The 24621-nt window shown below is 50.7% G+C and overlaps 1 protein-coding gene across 1 annotated transcript in view; it reads left to right on the top strand.

Annotated features, from left to right (window-relative positions):
• Positions 1-564: 564 nt before the first annotated feature.
• PRRX1 (paired related homeobox 1) overlaps positions 565-24621 on the top strand; it is a 37645-nt gene continuing 13588 nt past the window's right edge. Inside the window, exon 1 of the mRNA XM_027694707.1 lies at positions 565-1032. Within this exon, the coding sequence (XP_027550508.1) occupies positions 792-1032 (241 nt within the window). The 5' untranslated portion in view covers positions 565-791. The remainder of the gene's footprint in view (positions 1033-24621) is intronic.

Below are 24621 nucleotides of genomic sequence, written 5' to 3' on the forward strand. Positions count from 1 at the left end.
TTTGTTTGCCTTTTGTCTGTTTCTCTTAGCTCTCTGTTGCACTTTTTCTTCCTCTTTTGCTATTTTTCCTCTTCCTTTCCTCTCCTCTCTCCTGTTCACACTTTCTCTTCCACTTACCCTTGGTCACCTTTTCATCTGCATTTCTCATTTTCGCTATTTCCCTCCTCCCGGCTCCTCTCCCCAGTCCCGGGAGCCTCCCCAGGGGCGCGTCCACCCTCCCCTCCAGGTGCAGCTCCGGCTGACGAGGGGGAGAACCCTCACACCCCCCTGCGCGCCCCCCTCGCCCCTACCCGGGGGGCTCCCCCAGCCGCCCCCCACGAGGAGCTGCCGAGCGCGGCGGGGCCCGCGCTGCCACCCCCGTCCCGGTGCCACGTCCCGGCGGGGCCCCGCGGGTGCCCGGAGCGGAGCCGCCCCCGCCGTTTGAAGTGCGGGGCGGAGGGGAGGGGAGGGCAGCGCAGGGGCGGAGGGAGCGGAGCCGCCGGCAGCGGGGGCGGAGGGACGGGGCGCACCCGCCCCAGCGGCCCCACAGCCACCCTGCGCTCCCGGCCGGCGGCAGCTCCCCGCGCCGCCGCCCCGGCGCCCCGAGCCGGCCGCCGCCTCTCCCCTCCGGCATGTTTTAAGCCCGGCCCTGCCCGCTCCCCTTCGGGCTTCCCTACCCGCCGCCGTCGGGTCCCGTCCCGTTCCCCCCGCTCCGGTCCGTGCGCATCCCCCTCGAAGGGCCGGCGGCTGGGGGGGCGCGGGGGCGGTGGGCGCCCGCGGGGGGCGAGGGCAGAAAAGCCCCGCTCGGCACGATGGCGTCCAGCTATGCCCACGCCATGGAGAGGCAGGCCCTGCTGCCCGCCCGCCTCGACGGCCCCGCCGGCCTGGACAATTTACAAGCCAAGAAGAACTTCTCCGTGAGTCACCTGCTGGACCTGGAGGAGGCGGGCGACATGGTGGCCGCCCAGGCGGAGGAGGGCGGCGGCGAGCCCGGCCGGAGCTTGTTGGAGTCCCCCGGGCTGACCAGCGGCAGCGACACCCCGCAGCAGGACAGTAAGTGCGGGGTCATCCCCTCCTTCCATCTCTCCCCGGGGCGAGGGGCCAGGGGAGCCGCGGGGGCCGGTCCCGGCCCCGGCCCCGAGGGGGCTCCCGCGGGGAAGTGGCCGGAGGAGCCGCCGGCCGGTGCCTGGACCGGTTCCTCCCGCTTCCCGAGTCGCTTTCCCAGGTGTGCAGGGAGACCTTGGCAGGGCCGGCACCGGTCGGCTGCAAAAACGCTTGTTTTCCCCCAGCCGCGTCCCGGGAAAGGGGCGATCTGCCCTTCACCGCCGCGCCGCGCTCGTCGGGTCCTGTGCCGTGGCTCCCGCACCCTCGGGAACTGGAGGAGAACATCCCGGGGAGCCGAGGCGGGCAGGATCGGGCCCGCGGGCGCAGCCCCCTCGCCCGTTCCTTGCCGGGGTGGTCTGAGAATGGGGCTTGGCTGGACGGGACGAGGCACGGTAGGCGGCTGAGCCACGCTCCATCCAGCCAGCCATATATCCCATCCATCCGCCCGGCCCGTCGGAGCGGTGACCGGCGTCGTGGTTTGCGGGACGCCGGGAGGCTGCTTGGAGATTTGGATGGAGTCCGGACGATTGTCCGACGCCCTGCCCGGAGCATCGCGGCTCGCAAACAGCCCGAGGGTGCGTGCGGGGCTCCAGAGTGGAGCCGCCAATTCCCTCCCCGCCAAGCCCCGGTTCTCCCTGATCCAGGCCCGGCGGGCAGGGCAGGACAGAGTGGCCGACCCGCCTCTGAGCTGCCTGTCCCGGGTCCGAGCTTGGGAACTCAAGTAGCCGTGAACCGGCAGCCCAGCGGCTGCGGGGCAGCGGGATGGGCGCCGGCTTGCGCGGCATTTTCGAAGCGCCGCGTGTTTTCCAAGGGCAGCGCTGTCAGAAAGGGTGAGGGGGTTGTGCAGGGCCAGTAACTCCCCCTTACCCTCCCTCTGCTTTCTCTTAAAAAAAAATTGCATCCCCGGCCGCGGGGACTGACCGCGTTTTCGTTGCGGGTGCGGGCCGGCTGCGGCCGCTCCGCAGGGACTCCCGTGGGCTGCGCAGGGGCCGCGGCTGCGGACACGGTCTCGCTTCCGAGGAATCCCCATCCCGCGCCCGGGGCTGCCCCGCGGTTCCCGGAGAAAAGTGGGAAAAAGATTCCTACAAAACGAAACGAAAATCGAACGAAAATGCCAATTGCAATTTTCGTTCGCTTTTCGTTTTCATAATTTATTTTATTTTATTTTTTTGCTGGGAGCCGCCTCCGACCCTGTTTTCCCCGCGGATCCGCCGTGGTTTTCCCGGTATCCTGAAGGAAACCGGGCAGGGGAGGCGGAGAGCTTTCCAAAAAGGAGTCGCTCCTTGCAGCAGCGCCCATGGGATCCCCGAGCTCGTCCCGGACGGAGCCGTTCCCGGCGGGAGCATCCTCCCGGAGCGGGAGAGCGGTCGGGAAATGGAGCGAGCGGTGCGCGGCCGCCGGAGCGGCTCCTCTCTCCCCGAGAGCCGGACCGACCGCCACTGGGGCATGGCTCTAAAAAATTTCCCTTCCAAAAGCCCGGAAAAATGCAATTTCTGGCTCTAAAGGTGTATATGTTAGTGGGGAAGGCAGCGATTGCGGCTCATCGCGGTTCAGCTCCCTGAACCGCAGGACGGTCCCCAAGATATTAACCAACAAGTTACGTAGACAACTTTTTCTTTTTCTTCCATTTCCCCATCCAGTTTCGTTTATCATATTTTATTTGGATTTATTCCCGATTTACTCCGAATTAGTCCTGGTATTACCCCTTGCCTACTGCTGAGCTTTATGGAGCCAGCTCGGTCAGAAAAAGAGGGGCTGTGTTTCTCCAATACCGACCTTGCTCTTAAAGCCTGTAAAGAACCAAAAAAACCCCAGCCCAAGGGCTTGTTTTCTAGCTAGCACTGCCAAGTCGGGACTAAACTGCAGGTTCAAATAATTTAGAAGTTCTCTTAGTGCTGTAGAAGTTTTAAATGTCGTTGCGGTGAATTAGAAAGTTTTGAAAGTATTCTAAAGCAAGCAACTAAATAAAAAAAAAAAGGAGGGGGATAAATTCTCCCGGGTTTGTTGGGCAGAGCTGTCATCTGGGCTTTCTGGCTCTCTCACTGATGTGTTTGGCACATCCCGAGTCTCCGTGCCTCAGTTTCCCCACCTATTGCATCTGTTCTGTGCAGTATTTTGCAATCCATGTAGGAAAAGGACTGTGCCAGAGCTAGGAAGTTCAACAGGGATATGAACTTTTCTCGGTGAAAAATGAAAGCTGTTTCAGTGGAAAAGCTAACACAAGGCTCGGTTATTCTCCATGTTTCTAAGGGAGAGAAGGTAAAAGCCGTTTGGAGAAATTGTGGAATGTCTCAAGAATATTAAAAATGTTCTTTCAGCCTGGGGGAAAATCAGCTGGTCTGCCACTGATTTCTGTCCCAAACTGAAGTGAAAAGCCAAATTATTGGTGCTGTTTTTGTAATCAAAAATTAAGGGAAGAAGGTTGAGGCAGAAATGACAGAAGCTTTTATTTGGACATTTGAGATCGAAGGAAATATTTTGCCGCTATTTCGTTTGAAAGAGGCTCAGGAGAAAACATTTCTCTTATTAAAAAGAGAAAAACAGCGTTTGTGTGAGAACCTCTGCTTGTGATATTTACAGGGAGAACTGTCAACGTATTACGGAGCTGAGTTTTCGGTGGTGCTGTGAAGCTGTCACTCTTACTGACTTCAGTTCAACTTGCAGCTCTGAAAACCTCGCCCTAAAAGCTGATACAATTCACGGCAAACCTCCCCACCTCTGCTGCTTAGCTGGGAGGACTTTGCAATCCCAGTTCCAGTTTGTCACAAAACCACCTGTTAACATAGAACCAACTCTTCGTTTGGTAGCAGGGCTTTCGCTAACTCCGGCTAAAACTGGGATGAAAATGCAGGTCCCAGCTCAGCTGAGGGGATTCCCAGAGCTTCCCAGCAAAGACAATCAACTCTTATTGCTCCTGTGCCGCCTGTGTGGGTAGCAGAAACCTGTCAGTGGCCTGTGGGTTCCCAGAGCTTGTGTCTCTGAGTAGGGTTAATTCACAGTTGCTCTTTTTTTAAAAAGATGGCATTTTTGATCTCTGCTTTTTCTTTTTGTTTTGGTTGGTTGGTTTGAGTCTTGCTGGTGATGGCTCGTAAAATGATGTGGAGAAAGAGTGACCACCAAAAGAAAAGTTGTTATGCTGGAGTGAATAAGCCCTGCTTCGGTCCAGTACGTGCTTGAGTTCTGCATGTTGGAGTTATTACTGTCCTTTAATTTCTCTTCAGTATAAAAGCGATGGCAGTCTGGGGGCTGGCAGATCACATCAGGCTGGGTCACAACTAAAGCTGGGGCACAGGCTGCCTGAGTCCCTCCATGGCTTCTTCTGTCTCAGCAGGCATTGTGACCCCTCGGCACTGCTGCTCCTTCCCAAGGAAGCAGAAACCCTGCCGGATAGCTGGGAGGAGGTGAGTTTCTCTGCTCAGGGTGGGTCAAGCAGAGCATCTCTGTGGCTTCAGCCCCCTCTTCTCTGGCGGCAGGTTGAGAGCACGAGGAAGGGCCTTTTCAGCCAGCGCATTGTTTGGTGATGGGGCAGATGTTGCAGAGATCAGAAATAGGCATTATTTCAAGCAAGGACGTGACAAAGTCAGGGAAGGCTGAGGATGGCTCCTCACGGCAGCGGTGCCTGGAGGCAGCGCCCGGCTCAGGGAGCCGCAAGGCACAGAGATTGGAAGAAGGGATGAGCTGGGACAGAGACCTCTCCATTGATGCCTGGGCTTATACCCTCTGGCTCCACTGGTGCTGGCCATCTGATACAGGATCCGGAGCTGAAGGACCTCTGCTACCACCTGGCTATTCTTTACATGGCTATTCTTTTTGCTTTAATTGCCTCTTTCTCTTTTTAATCAGAACCAAGTGAGGTTGCTGCAGGAGTAAAAGAGTGTGTGTAAATATAGAATTGTTTCTCTTTTTCTTTTTTTCTTTTTTTTTGTTTGCTGATCCTGAGGTCATCTGTGCTCCTGTGCCTCCCCATCCTTCACCAAAAAATACGCCTCCGTAAAGAGGTAGAAAAACTCTGCCATCGCTTTGAAATGTGAAAGAAAAGTTATTCCTTGGATTGCTGAGTTCCCGAGGATGAACGTGAGAGGAAGCGCCTGGGACAACTGCAGGGTTTTCTTCGCTTTATCTCGAAGTACTAAGGGGCTCTTTTGTTAGTAAATCACAGCCCTTATTCCCAGAAGATGCTGAGGAGGGAAAAATGTGGGGTACATGAATTCGGTCTATAGGAGCTATTTTCTTTCTCCCTTGTCCTGCAAGGCTGATGGGCAAAGGGAGAGCCTGCAGGCAGCAAGTGGCTGCTGGTGCCCACAGGTTGCACCCGGGTGAGCCGGGGAAACCGGCGGGTGCCTCGATCCCCACGGACAATGGGGAGCATCCTCGCAGGATGCTGCCACGAAAGATTTTCCAGAATTCTCCTCTTCCAGAAACTGATGTGGGAAAAGTGAGGATCAGATCAATACTAAGACGCTTGTTTATGTTATCTTCATGAAAAACACAACAGCTTTTTCTTGCCAGAGTAGTCTTTACGCACGCCAGTTGTACTGCCCATGTCCTGGGGGCTTTGTGGAGTGTTCACTTGAGTAAAGGTTGAGTAACAGGAATTAACACCAAGCAGTCATTAGAAATTTGGTTAACTTCTTTCCTTTCATGTTCTTTGGGCATCTCTCTCCAATTTCGGTCTCAGGATGGCTGGTGCATGGTAATTTCATTAAGTATCAGCGTCAGGTATTTTTCTTACATCCCTGAATCCTACAGTTTGAGGTGGGAAAACGTTTTGTGTTTTTCACATAAATTTCTACGGCTTCTGGATGAATACAGGAGATGGAAATGCGACTGCCACATAGCTGGGTTCTTAAAAAGAAAAAAAAAAGATGTGAAAAAGCGAACAAAAATGGTCAGTGTGCTGTTATTAACAAAGAAAAAGAGCCATGTGAATTTGGAGGAGGGAGCTGACTCGGTTTATGAGTGCTGGCCATGCTGCTTTCCTTTTGACGGGTGAAAAGAGACTTTTATTTGTTTGGGAATTTCGCTTTTTTTGATCATAATCAGTTTTGCTTCCTGGTTCTCATGGTCTCATAATTTGCTGATGGTATTTGTGTTTTCAATCCATCCACACAGAGCTTCCAACTTTTTAATTTGAAAAAGATTTCGCTGAAGGTTCTTACTTTCCCTCTTTCCCTCCTTAATGTAATGAAAACATTTCCATGAAAATTAGATTTTGAAATCTCTCATAAAACTTAAAGGTTTGGTCTAAACTGCTAGAACGCTTTTAATGAACATCAGCTTTCTGTCATCTGCACCGAGTTTCCAGTGCTAGCCGGTCTATTTTCCATCTTTTTGATGATGTATAAAGCAGTGATTGCATGGGAAAATATTATCTCAAGGTTAATTTGTGCAGGCCTTACTCACACGAGTCATTGCATGCGACTCAATGGGCCGTTTATGTGTGTGCCAATTGATGAGTATTAGTGTTTAAAGACTTGACCAGCAGCCTTTGAGTCATGCAAAAAACTTAGTTTTTTTCGGCTGGTGGAATATTTTTGCGCAGGCATGAAAAGGTTTTGCTGTCGGCACTCAGGGGCACCATCCTTTTGCCCCTCGGCAGAGGTGCAACACGCACCAAAATATGTGGTGTGAGGAAGCCTGGGAGGAAAGAGCCAAAAGCATGGACAGCGTATAAAGCAGGAGAGACTGGGAGAGTTCGGCGTTTGACAAGGCAGGCACAGAATTACAGGATCGTAATTCCTTCAAGGATATATTTTATTTTTCCCCCCGGTAACTGGGTTCGCTCCCAAGGTTTTTGACATCACCAGAATGACTTGATGGGATTATAGGTGTTTATTCCTGGTTGCAAGTTGTTTATGATATATTTAATCGTTTTTGAAACCCATATTAAGTAGCCCTGAGGGAGCTGTGTTCCTGCTGGGCCTCTGTTGCATAATGAAGTACATCACGAATATTTACCAAGTGTCACAGTATTCCAGACTTGGGCCTCTGTTTCTGGGGAAGATGAATCACTGCACTGCTGGTTCCCCACCCTACTCGCCTTTCCTAAAGGAGGCTTGGATTTTGGGGTGGATTATGGAGATTTGAAGTGAGAATCGTTGCAGTCCGTCTGGAGGAGCTGTTGTCCAAGGCTCTGATGTGACTTTCTGTTTGAACTGTCCTTGCAGCTTTATGCACAGGGCACAGAAAGGTTTCAACTTGTGCTTGGGTAGTGGAGCAGGTTTTTGGTCTGGTTCCCCCAAGAAAAACCTGTTGTATGGGAAATATCTTGAGAACCCACTGACTGCTCTGGTGGGAGAGCAGACAGCTCAAAGTGGTGGTGAAATCCCAGTGAGTTTTTGTGGCAGTTTGGTGGGGTGTGGAGAAGGATGGTAGCAGTGCCTGCTCCTGAGGGGGAGATGCAGGATAAATTCAACTTCTTACTGGCCGCTGGAGAGTCTCCACAGAGTCTGTGTTGTACACTCTGTCAGTGGCAGCTCACACATGTGTAGACACAGGTGCCACCAGCCCTGTGGCACAGGCACGGAGGGATTTGTCCTTTGTCATCCCATGTTGTGACTGCAGCAGTCCTACAGCCAGGAGGGCAAGGGTCCCCCAGGGCAATCCTGCAGTTCTTGCTCCTGCATTGCTGGCCCTGCTCACCTCTGTCATTCCTGCACTGACCTGTAAATGTGTGGTATGTACCTGACCTGTTCTTTCCTTTCCTACACTCTTTCTGCTGGACCCGGCTGGTCTCCGCTGTGTAGCCCTGGAAGATGCTGTGAGGTGGGAATGGGAGCTCGGCAGAGCTGTGCTGTGTGTCTGCTGGGACTGTGGAGGCATAACTGAACTTGAAGAGAAGTTTCTTTCAAATGAGAGCATCTGGAGGATGCTGGCTGGGAAGGGAAGGGAGCAGTGGTGCCAAAGCTGAGGGCCACCTCCTGCAGTGGAAAGCCTGGCATCTGCAAAGATGAGTCTGCGGAGGCCAAGAGGGAAGAGAGGCCTGATGAGCAAGCCAGAAAGCATCTATTTCAGCTTACATTGCTTTCTGGGCTCCTCTCTCACCTCCAGAAGCTGAGAAAAGGTTATGCCAGTGTTTAAAGCACTATACCAGACAGTCTGGATTTCATACGTGCCCATATGAAGTGAACATTTGCCTTGGGGTGGCAGCCCAGGACATCCTGGTGCCTTGTGTTCCTGGAAGGGAAGGTTAGAAGAGAGGTAAAGGGAGCCAGCTGTGCTCTTAACAAGTCACTACATCCTATTGCTGCAACCAGTTTATATTCCACCCCAATTTTCCCCCATTCTGGCTAGAGAAATTTTCCTATAGGAGAAACTCAGCCAGTCAGCAAGACCGCTGGGCAGGGCAAACATCCAAAGAGACGCTCAGGATCTGGCTGGGACCCTCTCCACTTCTTGATGAGCTGCTCAGGAAGCAAAACTGCCTTTGCACTGAGAGCTGGAACTCAACAGGAGCCTGAGGACACTGCTGCCTGCTTGGAACCCACCAGTGGATGAACTTCTCCTGTGGCCTCCTTGACCAAAGTAAAATCAAAGTTATCTGTGGTCCTGCATGACTGGGGCAAGACGAAATGGCCAGCAGCAGCTGCCGAGCGGGCAGACTTGGAAAAGGATGATGGCATCCAGCTCTGAAGGGGTCGGCAGTGGCAGAGACACTGGGATCAAAGCAGGGTGCCTGGTGGTGGTGGAGCAGAGTGGGTGGCTGCAGAAGGCAGCGTCCAAGTAGCTTCCAACCCTCTCTTGTAGCCAGCGTAGGTGCTGGACCAGTCAAAGTTGGGTAGGTTTTGAACCCATGGGGACCTTTAGAAGACTAAAGTTTAGTTTGCTCTTGGTTTTATTGTGTTTGTGGCTGCTGAATGAGCGGTGGGTGAGCTGGGCTGCCATGTGTCAGTGAGGCTGTGAAGATCTGCTTAGTGCTTCTGGAAATCATCCTCTTTTTTTGGAAGTGTCACTAATAGGACCCACATTTGAAAGAAAAAAAAAGCAGCTTTCAAAGAGCCGTCACTTCTCTGTGTCAGCGGAGTCGGGGCTCTGCGGGGATGGATTGGACTTTAAAAGGGAAAAGTGCCTGAGCCGTAACAGTGAAAACAGACTGTTAATGCTCTGGCCTGGTGCTGCAAAGGGTTGCCCTTGCTGGTGGCTCTGCAGGCGGCTCCTGTCCCCGTGAAGTCTGGGCTGGTTTCCCATAAAGGTTTACAGTGCTCTCCCTACCTTGTGGCCTAAAATGCTGGTAGCACTTCATGCCAGTTATCCTTCCTTGTCCTGTGCAGCATCACAATTACCCCGGATGGAAGATACAGAGCAGAGGTTTGGGAATCCAGCACAGAGTTCCGGCTTGGGGTGGATGACTCTCATGCTGATGGTACTTGAGAAAGCTGGTGACCAGTCTGTGTCTCTTTCCTGAGTGTGTTTGTCTCTGGATACGAGCTGGTAGTGCTGCCTGTCCCGTCTTGAGTGCTTGAGGTTGTCAGAGCAAATGTACCGGTGATCTTGCAGTGAGGGAGAGAAAAAAGCTTTCAAGACCAGTCCAGGCTCAAGCCCTGCATCCTGCTGCTGTCGTTCTGAATGTTGATGGCAGTCTGTCTGTTCCTCTCCAGGGATCAGGGATGGGGAGCTGAGGTGGCGGTGGAAACACAGGTCTGGATGTTATGCACACACACAAGGCAGCTGAGGAGGGTGTTTGTTCTGTGTGCTCCCCAGGCAGGGAGGGCCACTCTGCTTCGGGGGAACTGCAGGGCAGGGTTTGTAGGGCACAGTGTGTGGATGCTGGGAGCACCCTACTCAGAAAAGGCTTGCACCCAAAATCTCAGTTGAGACGGTCAGGCTTTTTTTCCTCCAAACATCAGTCGAGATGGCCCAGTCTGATGACCCAGCCTGTCTTTTACTGCTCCAAAATGCCTTTGTGCCTTGGCAGCAGAGTCTTGAAGTCTTTTTTTCTGTATACTCACTGCCATGACTTGACCAGGTTCACCTCACCAGGCCTCAGTTTTCCTACCGGTGTACCTGGGTAGGATCCTGGCCCCTAATTAAGAGCTTTGGAATTTCCTGGGTATATGTGTTATATTACAACTTGGCTTAAACAGTGATTTGGAAAGATTGTCCTCCCTCTGCATCACCCCCAGTAAATTACTATTTCATCTGCTTCTGCCTCTGGAATTGACCACTTTCCATGTTAATTAACTGGAAGAGATGCCCTTCCATGAACTGGAGCAACTTCCAGCAAGTTTGTTCCTGCAGGAAGCCCACCTGATATTCAGATGCATGTAAGTGCACCCCAGACCCTTGGGGAGAGTTGTGTTTGCTGTGTGAACCCATCCATGGAGTGAAACAGTTTTCAGTGGCAGATTTTTGCATGTGGACTTGAACCTCCTGAACATCTTGAGGTACCTGGGCTCTCCACAAGCCCAAAGGATACAAAGAGCAGCACGTGCCAGTCAGCTGGAAGGTCCTTGGAGCGTTTGGCAGCAGGCAGTGAAATTCCCAATGGCTGGTTGGGACAGTCACACTCTTTTTCTTGGCTATAGCCTGGTCTTGAAGGTTTGGCCAAAAAGATTGTTACTTGCAGTTTGTTTCATTTGGAAAACTTCTGATACGTGTCATGGAAACTCGGAGAACTGCTCAGGAATAAGTGCTTGCGGCACATTGCTTGTTTGTGATTTGTTTTTCATTGTTTTTCCTTAAAAAAATTTGAAAACTCAGCTAATCAGTAAAAAGAAACAATCACCTGTGATTTAGGAGAAAGATCTCTCATTGTAAATAATAAATTAGTGTCAGGAGACCGGGCAGACAGAATGGTTGATGAATATCCTGCAGGCTGAAAGTTGTTTATCAAGCCTGTTTGAAGACTTATGACTAACAAGCTCATTTACAGAGTTTGGAGTCTGTTCATGAACCGTTCTCCAGCTGGGAGGATGTGGGAATCATCAGAAAATGCATTCACAAGTTACTCGATCATTTAAAAAAACGATCAAACAAACAAAGGCTGGTTTTTGGAAGGGAACTGTAAATTCCTCTTCCCCCCCACTGGGTTTTCTGAGGCATTCCCGTTAGGAAAATGCAGGGCCCGGAGAAGAATGAAGAACCCCACGTCGCTGGCTAATGACCTATTTTGGTGCTAACCCTTCTGCTCAATGCCCTGCCACCAGCCAAGCCCTCCAGCTGTGGCAGAGCTGGTCCCTCAGGGGACAGCACTGTGAGGATCGTGGGGGCCTGATGGGATGGATCCATCTTGTCTTCACCAGTGATTCCCAGTGGATAAATCTGGCTTACAGGGGGAAGGGCTGCTCTCGCTCCTCTGATGAGGTGACAGAGATTTCCCCCACGTCACGTCAGTGTTTTTCCACACAGTGCCCTGTAAAGGAGGGCGGCATGGGATCTGCTGGTGTCAAGTGCCAAGGGGGATGAATTTGGAGTGCTGTGGCTCCATGCCTTTTGCAAATCTGCTTGCCTGGCCTGGGACCACGTCTCCTGCCCAATGCAAAACTGGGTCAAAAAAGGTCCAGAGAAGAAAAGCAGTAAGGAGAGCTCCATCTCCAGTTCAGGAGGACAGAAGAGGTGCTAATAGGTGCTCAGGCTCAAATATGAACTGATCTCCAAGCCCACCTACTTGCTGTTGCTGCAAGGGAGATGTAAGTGAGGCAGCAGGGAAATCCTCCCAGGCCTAGAAAGTATAGGGAAACCTTGGAAGGGATTGGTGTGAGAATTTGTTGAGACCCCAAGCACAGATCTGATGGAGACAAACATGTGAAGGAATAAACACCATAGAGTTCATCCTGCCTTGGAAATGGAGTTCTTCCCCCAAGTTTCAGTGGCAGTGTGACTTGAGTGGGAATGTGCCTGTTTGTTTAACCCTGAGTTTCATCTGTCCTGGCCAGCACAGTGGTGCTGCCTCCAATTTTCCCCCAGGTTCCAGGTGAGTTGCTGTGTTGTGTTCAGCTGGGGTGCCTGGGGGGTAAGAGAGACCTGTTCAGCTGAGGGAAAGCACATGGATGGGGAAGGGATGTGATTAGCAGGAAAACTGCCCCAGAAAGCTGCCCTTCATCAACCTAGGCAGGTTCATGTCAACCTTTGAGAGTGCTGTGTCTATCTCCTGGCCAGAGACAATCTGTGTCTGGAGGAGGTTACAGCAAGGAAGTGAAGGGGATGCCTTGTTCTCAGAGGGTTGAATTCAGCTGGGTGGCAAATCCTGGTTTTCTTTCTGGCAGCGGTTGCCAGGCTCCCCATTCCCTCAGCTTCCCTTGCTACCCCCATGGCACTGCTCTCCAGGAATCCTCAGAAGGACTTTGCTCTCTGCTGTGCTTCCCTGGTCTCCACTCCAAGTGGGAGCACTTTTGATTTGGTGACGTGTCACTGTCCCTCTCAGGCCGTGCAATGGCGAGAGTTGTTCCAGGCACTCGTGGTGATGGATTTGTATCCCTGTTTCCGTGACTCTCTAGAAAGAAGTAGTTTTCTTTCCCTCCCCCCCCTCCCCCTTTAATCCATCAGAGAAAAGTAAGAATGGGAGCCAGTGGCTGGGAGCAAAAGCCAGACATGCATTCAAAGGAGGTAGAATACATGCATTTTTTAACTGTGAGATGCTGTGTAATCACTAGAAATAACTCTGAAGGAGAGTGTTGGCTTCTCCATCCATGAATGTCTGGAAGCCCTTTTGGAAGAGCTGCTTTTGTCAGAATTAAACTGAATTATTGGTCTCCCTAGTGGGGTAACTGGGTGAAATGCTATGGCTGGGTCTCACACAGAAACCAGCAAACTGAAGGGCTCAGCTCTGGGCCTGGGACGGATGGATGTGCTGCAGCATTCCTGAGCAATCCAATGTCAGGGATATTCCTGCCAGGAAGTTGGATCACAGGACCAGATGGAGGACACAGATCCACTTGGTGCAAGTCTGTTTACAGGTTTAAACCAAAACATAGCAAGAAACACAAAAGGAAAGCGATGTCCTCATCTCTGATCGGAACTCAGGCCCTTATGTGAACCAGCTGCCACACATTTATAGGACAATCCCCTTTTCCAAATCCCGCTGTTAGGAATAGCAGAGATGGGGAAGCCTCTGCAGAGCTGTGAAGGGCAAACATCAGACATGGAAATAGCCCAGCCTTCTCTTGTGTTTCAGGACCTCTTCTGAGTTTACTGCGGCTCTGAAGGAAACAGGCTGTTGTGTGAGACTTCTGGTATTGCTGGCCAGGTTGAGAGTCCGTGTGAACGGTGTCTCCTGTAGTCACAACCCTGTTGGCTTTGGGTAAAATGAGGAAAACAGGGAAAGCTGCAAATCTAATCAGTGGTGGGGAGGGGGGTAAACATGCTGGGCACCCTCATGGGACAGAGCGTCTCTGAATCGGACGGGTGAGCTCCCTGGGAAGGTCAGAGGGGGCTGTGCGGGGCTGGCACCAAGGGAAGGGAGCAAAAGGGTTTGCAGGATTGGGATGATCAGAGCTGTCATTCATCTGCTTGTGTCTGCACTCCACTGCACGTTCAATTGTTGCCAGCCAGGGAAGAGCCTGCAAAACCAGCGGTGTCCAAAGAGCCAGAGAAGGGCAGCTCCCCCAGGAATGTTCATAGCACGAAACCCTGGTGGCTGATCCTCTTCTCCACCACTGAGCCCGGGGGGGATGGGACCCTTCCTCCACTCCACCAGGATGATCATTTTCCAGCACCAATGCTCAGCATTCGTGGCAGTGTGATCATGGATATTGGCCACGGAGTATGGAGTTGTGGAGGCTTCCAAATGTGCTCCTAGAAGGGACATTGAGTAAAAAAATGTGCTGAAAAATGGTTTGGCAAACAGTTTGGTTTGGAGGAATTACGCTTTCCTTCAGTATGATTAATAATGGGGATGTGGGGAAAAGATCAAAATAATCAAACTCCTTCTAAGATTTTGCTGGGCTGAGCCACATTCAAAACTCAGTTCAGGTGTGAAAAGTCAGAAGGTCTCTGAATTTGTCCCAGATTGACTCCAGGCATGATTCAAGCTTCTGAAAAAATCCCGGTGCCTCCATGAGTACGTTAAACCTCCCCCAGGCAGAGCTGTGGCCGTGGCTCTGAGGTGTTTGGCGTCACTGTGCAGTGCTCAGGTACATCTTGTTCACAGCTGAGATGGAAACTCGGGGAGTCCTGTCTGTGCTGCAGAGAACATCCTTCGAGACCACTATCATCTCTGCCAAGGTCCTTCTGAAAACATGGCTATCCAGTGTCGCTGTCAGGAGGTACCACAGGGTGGGAACAGGGTGATTCTAAACTGGCCGTGATGTGGCTGGATTTTGCTGCAGGGTGTGCACTGGCTGTTAATCCTGTTTTAGGGCAGCTTCTTTGTAAAGAGAAAAATTCTTGCACACCCAGTGTGCAAGAGAGAGGCAGGTACCTCCTGGGGGAAGTGGCCACCCTGACTCGAGCTGGTCCTGTCGCTTGGAGAGAGTTGAGAGGGTGCTCAGCCTGCTGGGGTCACGGGTGTTGTCTTTAGTGTAGAGCAGAAGCTGCTGGGGAGGAGCACTGGTCTTTCCTTCAGCAATGTCGACAGTCACAATGGCCAAAGACAGGGACCTTCCTACCTAAAAAAGGTAGCCAGGCACTTCTCGAGTGAATTGCTTCTACATCAAGAAATGCAGGTTCTGTTCAAATGCAGCAGGTGGGGAACTTCTGTTGGTTCCAGCTGGACAGGGGAAACCTCCTCCGCATTAAAGCAATTATGGAGAAAGCAGATGCTTTGGGTAGATACTTTGATTCTGTTTTTTATTTAAAAGTAGTATCTATGGGGGGGAAGAAGTGATTTTATAAGCCTCAAAAAGGGAAGAAATCGCTTAATTTGACATTCCTTTCTTTTTTTTCCCATGAATTTGTTTGGTAAAACTTTTAGAAGTCTCGGTAGAGGTCAGCTCCAAACAGGCGTTAAAAATAGAGGGACAAAAGCCATCAGTTGCTGTCAGTGTCCGGTGCCCAGTCGTGTTCAGAGGGTGATACTGCGGGAAGATTTGGGGAGGTACCGGGGGCTTTTCTGTTATTCTGGTGCCATCTACTGGTCCGAGCCCACAGGAAGGTCTGTGGCAGCGGGAAACAGCAGCAAAGCACGGGTGGCCGGTGTGGTGTGGCCGGGGTCTCACAGAGTGTGGATTCTGTGCCCTCTCTGCACAGGGCACACGGATGCAGTTGGTGCTGCACTCCCCGTTGTCTCCGTTGGTGCTTCGTCCAGGTTTAGTAGTTAAAGAGGCCAAAATGTGGGGCTTGGTCTGCTCAGTCACAGTTCTGGCCTCACTGGGGAAGGTGAGGGGGTGTGAAGTGAAGGTGCTGGCAATGATGCTCCTGATGCTGTGCACCGCCAGGGGTGTCCGTGGAGCAATCCAGGCTGAGCTCTGCTGGGATATTCCTTCCAGCAATGTCCTCTCTGGGTTCTGGGGTGTTTTGTAAAAGCTTGGTCTCGCTCAGCTGCTTGGTCTTTTTGCTGCTGGCATTAGTAATCCTCTCTTTTACTGAGCCATCAAATTTTGAAGAAAATTTTAAGAGCTGAACTATCTTCACAGTTCCTGTTCAAATTGTCAAAATGTGGTTGTAATTGGCCAACTACTCAAAGAGAGAGATCAGAGGCAAAGAGCATGTTGCATTGTAAGCATTTTCTCTGGAAAGCCACTTGAAACCAGCTGGGAAAGCTGGGCTGCCTTTCTGGAAGGCACCTGCAAGGGATTTGGTGCCCAGAGCAGCCCGTTTGAGGACACAGTCTCCTCTCCAGATGCACAGCTACTGCTGGAGGCTGATGTGAGCTCTGCCCCATGGTTTCTCCTCCTCTTTCTCCTGCCACACATTCCATGTTGGCTTTGCTCTCCCGGTGGCTGGGCCAGCCCCGTGTGGCACATCCCTGAGGAGAGGATGTCCTCTCTGTTGTGGCTGCTTCAAAGGGCCAGGGCCATCCTCGGCTTGCTCCGCTCCAGTGTGGCAAGTCGTGCTTTGAGCAAGACACAGCCTGCCTTGAACTCAGCCAGCACAGGCAGCAGGGAGGAGGGAAAACCAGGAGAGGGGAAGAGACCTTTGATGGGGTTTTCTGACAACCTTTCCCACTTTTTTTATTTTACAGTTTAAAGCAAACCCTCAGCAGGAGACCTAATGGCTCAGTAGCAGGATCTGTGCCGTGCAAACATATTCTCTGCTCTAGCAAACACAGGAGGTTTTACCCCTTTGCTTACTATCGGTAGTAACTTTTTTTCAAGCGCTTGGTTTTTAAGCCTTGACATTTCTCATGGTTATTTTCTCCAGTGATTTGAGAAAAGTCAAAGCCCTTTCTGTGTGAAAAGTAGAAGCCATGGGGAATTTTTGGACACAGGCTGTCGGTGAAGGCAGGAGAGGCTGATGCTCAGGTACTGGGGACTGCCAGATGGGAGAGGACGACCCAGAGCCATCTGGGCAGTTGCAAGGATTTGGTGCTGTTTTGGGGCAGCCTGGCCTGTTTCAGCCAGTGCTGGTGGAAATACAGGGTAGATGTGTGTTCAGGTGGATGTGGGCACCTTCTCTCTGGGCATGGCTCTGGGTGAGTGCAGCAGCAGATCTCCCAACGCAGGCAGTGAGGATGGAACTCTTGAGTTTGGCCATAGGCTGGCAGGTAACCAGGAAAGGATACAATCTGTGCCCAGGACTGAGAATTTTACTGTTTTATCAGCTCTGTGCCCAGGTAACAGATTCGATTAAACTACCAGAGCAACTGTGGAACAAACATCTGAGCAACAGAAGGGGTTTGTGGGAGAAACCTGCATGTTGTGTCACAGCCTGGGCTCAGCAAGCAGGAGGACTTGAAATCATCTGTGTGTAAATGATAATCCTTGGGAGCACTTTTACTTCCCTGTTCACATGAGGCAGGACCACATTCCTGTTATCCACAATGAAATGTAATATTTGTTTTAGTAACTCATCCATCCTTCATCGGGGATGAGTTCTCCAGCTTGAAAGGGGTTTTTCATCTCCATCTCCTGCAATCCTTCTAATGCCGGGAACTGATTTGGTCGAAATGTTACTTGGGTTTAATTTATGTGGAGACTTGGGTTTTTCTTCCTATTGCTTTTGATTCAGGAAAGTATCTTTATTCACCAGGGGCACTTAAACTATCTGCTGAGTAAAAGCAGTGTCTAAGCTGGGAGTGGTCCCTGCATCCGCTGTGAGTTCAGCAGGCGCTGGTTCAGGAATGAGCCCATGGCAGCAGATGACATGCGGTTTGATACACTCCTTCCCGTCAGATGTTGGGAAATAAAACATGATTCCGGTACAATCATTTGACAATGTTGGCTCGGTCTCCCTATGAGTCTCTGTGTAAGGAGAGTAAATTTAAAAGGCCGTTTTTTCCCTGACAGACAGCTAGAAATGGACTCCAGGGCCTCCCTTCCAGGCTCTGCCCTATCAAACATGCTGTCTGACTGCTGGAGCGGGAAAGGGCTGAAGTTTTCCCGTGCAGTTGCCTCAAGTTGGGCATTTCAGCCTGTAATTAGTTATCTGACTGCAAGTGGCTTGAGCATCAAAGCACTTTGCAGGTGAGTTTAGCTGTCACTATTCAGCTTTTAAATTGGGATAACGGGCCAATTACAGACCATTACCACCAGCTTTTGCCTGGCTCCCTAACGGAGGGCCCAGAGAATGTCACTTACTGCCTGAATGTGCTGTGCCAGTACAGCAGGACCAAAGTCCAGTCTCACTATTGCTGTGACTCATTGAAGGACTGTGGCTCTTAATTTCTTAATTTATTCTTTTGGGTTTGGGATTTTTTTTCCTTTTTTTTGTATTTTTATCTTGGACTCCAGATTCTGGGGTTGTGTTAAAACCTGGGATTAAACAAGACACCACATATCTGACAGTGTGTGTAAGGCAGAAGGATGAGACCCAGCCGGCTTTGAGGTTTAAAAAGAAGCAGAGGGTGCACTGAGGGAAAGCCCAGTGTGTCCAGAGCCTGTCTCAGTGCCCTATTCTTAAGGAGACAACTGTGTGATTCTCAGAGGATCCAACTTATAGTCCATGAACGTTTGGGTTGGTCCCATTCTGTCTGCTCTGGCTGTGCATGAGCAGCACCGGGGGGCACAGCCACGGCAAAGCTATCCCACCTTCCCAGCCCAGTAAAGACTCACAGACACCCCTAATTTCAAGCCAGGTGACAATTCCTGGGCTTGCAGGAGCAGGAGTTAACTCAAAGGCTGCAGACACCATCCAGAGGCTCTGGGTTTTACAAGTGTGTGGCTCACATGGGCAGGCTGCTGGCCGCGGGCTGAGCTGGCCGCAAAAAGTCTCCTTTTCCCCCTTTATTATTTGTTGTTGCTGCACAGGTCCTCTGAATAGTTAAATGTCCATCTAGGGAAAGGTAAACAGAGGGTCTCTGCCCAGTGAACCCCTGTTTGTGTAGGTCTGCTGCAGCCGTGTGCCCCTGACTCGGGCTGGGGAAGGAAACAGTAAAGTTTCCCAGCAGAGGGACGGGAGCGTTTTACAGCTCACCGAGCGGGCTCTGGGTTTGCAGCAGGAACACACAGCTCAGGCTGACCTCTCTGGAGCCGCCTCCGAGAGCCGAGGTGGAGATTGTTTCTGGACTGAGAATCCCTGTCGCTTTTTCCAGGTTAACTCAAGATAGTGCTGGCCCAGCTGAGGGATGACCTCTCCCTTCCCCACGTGCATACACTCTCCCCAGAGCACTCCTGTGTGGACACGGCGTTCGTCCTGAGCAAACACCAGGAGGGGTTTTTGACTCTGAGGTTTCCTTTCCTGGAGCACTCTGCAAAGCCGGGGGGAAAAATGTTTGAGGGCCTGGGGAGTTTGGTGACAGAGTTCTTTCTTCCTCTGGGGAGGTGGGAATAATCCTGCGGGACAGGGACAGCGAGGCTGTCTCTTTTCCTGGCATGCAGCTGAGCTGTGCAAGATCAGGAGGTAATGGAGCTCCCAAACCTCCCCATTGGAAGCAGAGCCAGGTAACTCACTCTCCATGCTTGACTTTAGTCTGTCCCAGCTGACTATCCAACCTGGAGGAATGGGATGCTTTCCTCATATTCCTCCTTAGCAGTAATGAGCTGTAGGGTTAACGAGCTTGGGGTATCTTGCTCAGGTAGAGCAACGTGCTGCTGTGTGGCAGGAAGGTTCTTTGCAGCCTGGTTAGAGCCAGCACAAGCCTGGCTCAGCAGAGCCTCTGCAGAAATCAGCTTGCTTTGTCCCAAGCCCTGTGGCTGAACTTGGCAGGCACGTGAGCTGGAGAGCTGGGGAGAGGGATGTCACCAGTCCTAAAGCAAGCAGCAGCCTCCTGAGAAGGGGCAGGAAGCACTGAATTCCCAATCCCCCCGCTGAACTGGCAGCTCGTGCTGAGCATTGTAGCTGAGCGCGTTTGCAGCGTTTTATGGGGCATAATCTGTTGTCATCGAAGCCGATGGCAAATTCCGTACTTTCTGCAGCTGACGCTAAATAGGTCTTTTGAAGGTTGTAATTTCTCGCTCAACCAGTGCCAGTTGCGAATACTTAGTACTGAGGAATAACCCCTTGGTGCCAAATAAAATACAGGGGAAGTCTGTGGCATGTTTTTCAGCGTATTGTTAGTTACAGCCCTCCTGACAGAGCACATTCTATGCTGAAGATAAATGCTTGGGAGTCTCTTGCCAGTTTATGTCCGAAAGGGCTTTTCTTGGATGTCCTCCTCTCAGTGGAAAATGCTTTTCTGTTTTTCCAGCAAACATTTAATGAGCTGTGCTTTAAAGAAAAAGAGGGCCTATTTCAGGACCAGACTGTTCTGCTTTAGTTCTCTCTGAGCTGGTTTGGGGTTCAGAGCACTGATCTCTGTTACACCACGTTGCATGGCAGTGGTCATTGCATAGCAATTTGGATGATCCAGGACCTGCATGGAGGATGTTTCAGTTCACCCAACACCACTCTGTAGCATCCCTCAGCGTGGACGTGTGTTTGCAGCTGACCTATCCCAGAAAATCCAGGCTCTGTCCAGGCTGCAGGTACAGTTTTTGTCACGTTAGGACACTGGATTCCCATGCTGGGATATCGGTCTTCCCGTCTGAATTCAATTTTTGTGACTGCAAGGGAGCCTGGAGAGCTGGTGTGAGTGGGCTGGCATGTGGGGCTGGTTGGAGGATGTGTCCGCAGGGATGCAGGCTGGGGGTGACCCGTGGCCAGGAGCTTTGTGTCTGGTTGCTCACAGCTGCTCACCAGTCCCAGTTCAGCATGTCCAGCACCTGGCTGGGATCTGGGACTGGCAGGAGAGGGCGTTCAGCCTGAGCCATGCTGTCCATCCCTGGTACCTCTTTCTGGGAGATGTTTGAAGAGCTGCATGAGGAGGAAGGAAACCACCTCTGACAGGGAACCACCTGCACACTTGCTTCTGTGACCAGAGAGATTGGCAGAGATTTCCTAGGTGAATGTGAAGGCTCTTGAGGTTTCTGTTAGCAGCCAGAAGCAGTTGAGCTTTCTTTCCTAGGGAGGAGATGATTTCAGAAGTCCCTTGAGGGATGCTATTGGTGAAGCAGAGAGGAAGCCCATCCCATTCCTGCTTCTGCCTAAATCAACCCAGACGTTCAGGGCCTGGGATGAGAGTTCAGTCAAAGAGGTTGAGAGTGATCTGGGGCCCTGTGCTCTGTGCCCTGTTAGCCCAGACAAGGCTAGGAAATGGGATCTGCAGTGCTCACAAATACACCAGCTACCATTTGTAACTGAAATGAAGTAGCTGCTATGTACCTTTATACCATACACTGAAAGTGTTTTAATTACTTGCTGTTAATTTATTTTCTGTGCTGTGAAGGTCAGCAGTATGAATGACGGGATTGTAATGCCAGTGCATCCCACTTGTGATTTATCCTGAAGTGATTTGCTTTTTGTCTGCCAGATGTGTTATGAACAAAGAGAGTGGCAGAGCACATCCTCCCAGAGTGGGATGTCTAAACAGATGGGTGAGGCAAAGCAAGGAAGGAAATGAAGGCACAGAGGAGCAGGCTGTCTTGCCCACAGTCTTTTAGCAAGCTGGAGACAGGGAGTTTCCCATGCTGCCAAATCCTACCCTGCCTGCCGTCCCCAGCTTTGATTTTTTTTGCTGCCTTTGTTGCCATCTCCTCAAGTAATCAAGCTGGGAAAGTGGTGAGGGCTCCAGAGATGTGAGTCTGGCAGAGAACTGATGAAGTTGTGTCGTCAGTCCACCTTTACCCCAGGGCCAGGTGGAATTTGCACACGCTGTTCAACCTACCCTAGCCCTGACACAAGTTCCTCTAGCTTGTCTTAAGGATCTCTGATGACGGAGAAATCTGTATAACACACATTAATCAGTCCTGCAATCTTGAATCCGGTGGAAGGTCATTTACTTTTTTGGGAGGGCTTTGATCTGGACTGTTTTAAATCTGCACATAAGTTCTGTGTTGAATGTGGCTCTGAGGCTAGGCATGCTCTCTCTAAATGTTCTCAAACATTGTATTTCTAGTGAAAAGCATCACCTAACTCCTGTAGGTTTTCTTGAGTAGTCCTTTTATTATTTGGAGAACATTTTTTTTCTACATTTATGTTGCAATTCATATTCACATACCAGTGTTTCTTGGCTTAAAAATTTTTTATACTTTGTACTCAACTTACTTTATTTTTACTTCAATTGTTAGTAAAAACACACATAATTAAATAACCAACCAATGATTTTGCCAGAGGGTTGATTAAAAAAAAATAAAAAAAAAATCACAAGATGTTTTCCTAGGGGAAGAAAAAATAATCTGTTTAAAAATTTCTCATTAAACATAATTGGCATTTCTGGACATGAGTGACACTAGGAAGTTTGAAAAAATGCCCATGCTAACAGGCTGGGGGAGAGGAATTTGCTGTATTTGACAGGCTGTATATGAGAAGGATGCAGCCCTGCAAACTCGGCAGCGTGGCCTTGCCAATGTGTCTAGACAGCCCATCTCTACGGGGGAGAGGGAAGCTTATTTCTTGGACCTGCTCCATCTGTGGCTGCTCCGATGAGACCAGACCACTTATGGTCTCCTTTATCCATGGAGACTTTCCATCCAAGGTTGCTCGGCCCTCGTTGCCTGGTGGTTGATGATCGACGTGAACTGATTCAGGTGAGACATCGAACCTTTTGCTGATTTTGAGATACTCCTGTGTTAGGTGAGGATGTGGCTGGTGGGGCAGTGGATGTGATTCATTAGCTAGAGCCTTTAAAAAGGCTTAAATTCTATCAAATTGTGCTAGAACAGCAGCATTTGTTTGCTAACCCTGCACCAGAAAAAAAAAAGCAGTGTTTTGTGGCCGAGATATCCCACATTTCTGTACAGGTCCTTTAAATTGTTTGATCCTTCAGGTTAGAGTATCTGACATTTATTTCAGACAGATTAAGAGCAGGAATAAGCAGATATTCTATAATATATTCATCACCTGGAGGCAAAAATTATTACTCCGTATTAAGGATCGTCATTTCCCACGTATCCCTTGTTTGCCTCAATTCACAAGAGCTCTGACAATTGTTATTCTGCCTCCTCTGCTGGGAGTTGTGCTTTTCAAACTGCGGTGAACTCCATGGAAATACAGACGTTTCCATTTTTCAGCCTTTTGATTTAAAATTTCTAGATGATTGTTCGACCCTGGCAAGGAACCATTCAAAATACATTCCAAAATATTCATCATTCCTGCAGGCTAAGGAACATAAGATGTAGCAGTTTATTAGCTAATGTGAAATGCATTCACCGTCCAGAAGAGGGGAAAGGATGGAGGTGGGTCTGAGCCTGATTTCCCTTTGCATCCCACAGAGCTGGCGTGCGGAGCAAGCTGGTCTATCCCATCTGCCTTCCTGTTTGGCTGAATGTCCCTGTGTCCAGCAAAAATCCCCCAGAGATCCGCAGTAGCCTTGTCCCACCTCCATGTCCCCTGGCCTTAGAAGAGCAGGTTTTCTCTGTGGACCTGGGAAAGAGAAAGTTGTTTTCAAATGGCCCCACGTGCTCTGATCCTTTTCCTCCCTTAAGCAATGCAGGATGTCAAGGTCCTTTATCCCCCACCCGGTCAGATGCTCGGCCCTTGGAAAAGGCAGGTGGGCTCGATGCTGAGAGCTGGGCTCAAGTTCTGTTATTTCTGGATTGTGGATGCCATCGTTTTTCCAGTTGTTATTAAGAGGGACCCATAAAATGCATTAGCAGTCAAAAGCTGGATTTCTGAGCGAAGCTTTGCAGCGGCTCCAGTCCAGTTTGCTCGGTAGAGGCGATGGTGGTGGCAGTCTGATTTCACTGAAACACATTTGTTCTTGGATGCTCATGAAAGGGGAGCTCAGCCTTTGCAGAGCTGGTTTCCATGTTCTCGCCATCGATTGCGCTTCCCCTTCTCCTGGCCCGCGGCGCCCTGTGGTCCCGGCACAGTCATTCCGTGCCATGCAGTTTTCAGTCCTGGATATTTCGACAGCACACAGATGCAATATCCATTGAGAACAGTGTTCCTGCCTGCCGGTGATCCAGCTGGCACTCGCATCCCGCAGGTCATTGTCAGTCTGTTTGTGTAGGTCCCACGTACCAAAAAAACACGTCCGAGTGAATTTCCAGATCCAGTCGGGAAGGCTTTTTAGTAATGGCACTTCCCAGCAGCACAGAGGGCCTCCATGGGGACCTGGGCAAGTGGAGACGTTCATGAAGCCGGTCAGCTTGAGTCAGTCTTTCCTGGGGTGGACAGGAGGTCGCTGGGGAACATTTGCAGACTCTTGTGGTTGCCACAGTGCTTGGAAATGCGCCCGCTGAAATGCCCGAAATGCCAAGTGGTTCATCTGCAATGTATATATGGACTGAAGAAAAGTCCTTCCCCAAGCACTCCTTTTCTATCTTGGCATATTCCCCCCTTCCCCCCCCCTTTTTTTTCTTGGTACTTGTCAGCTTTTTGCAAAAATATCTCATTTTCCTTATTAGAAAGTTTGTCTAGGTGAAGTTCATGAGGATTTTTTGCCACTTTTTCTAAGTACACGAGGAAATTTAATAAAAGCAGTGTTGCCCAGAGTTCAGGTGGGTGTGCAGGGGGAGGGGGAGTGCCAGGTCCCCACTTTGTGGCTTCTGACTGGTGCATCCTTCTACCTGAGTGCTAACAAGGAGGTTTAACCTGCTGAATCTGTGGCCATCAGAAGAGGAGGAAGTGGTTTCTGTCTGTGTTGGTCTCAGGGAGCATTCTGGGGGCTGGATAAGACTGAAATATGCCACCCCAAAGGGCTGGAGCAACCTGTTGCTCCCTAGCAACATCATCTCCTAGGGAGTCTCCTAGGGACTCCTGAGGAATCCAAATCCACCCCACACTTGATCCCTGCAATTGGGGAGTCTCCCTAATGTGTCCTGTGCTTTGTTGTTAAAGTCTTGTCCCAGCAGCTTGTCATCAAAGGGTGTATTGATCCCCAGGTCCTGGGGCATAGGTGACACCTGTTTGTGGTTCGTGTCCAGCTGTAGGGCTGGGAGTCACCTCTGTATGTAAAGAAAAGGGGACATCAGGATAATCCAACAGGGAAGCAGGTGGAAATAATATGTGTGCCTTTTGCATAATGTGTAACCTCTGGAGCTCACTGCAGGGGGATATGATTGTGAAAAATAGATGAGTAACCTC

Source organism: Neopelma chrysocephalum, unplaced genomic scaffold (assembly GCF_003984885.1).
Source record: "Neopelma chrysocephalum unplaced genomic scaffold, ASM398488v2 Primary Assembly neopelma1_98, whole genome shotgun sequence".
NCBI classification, from domain to species: Eukaryota; Metazoa; Chordata; class Aves; order Passeriformes; family Pipridae; genus Neopelma; species Neopelma chrysocephalum.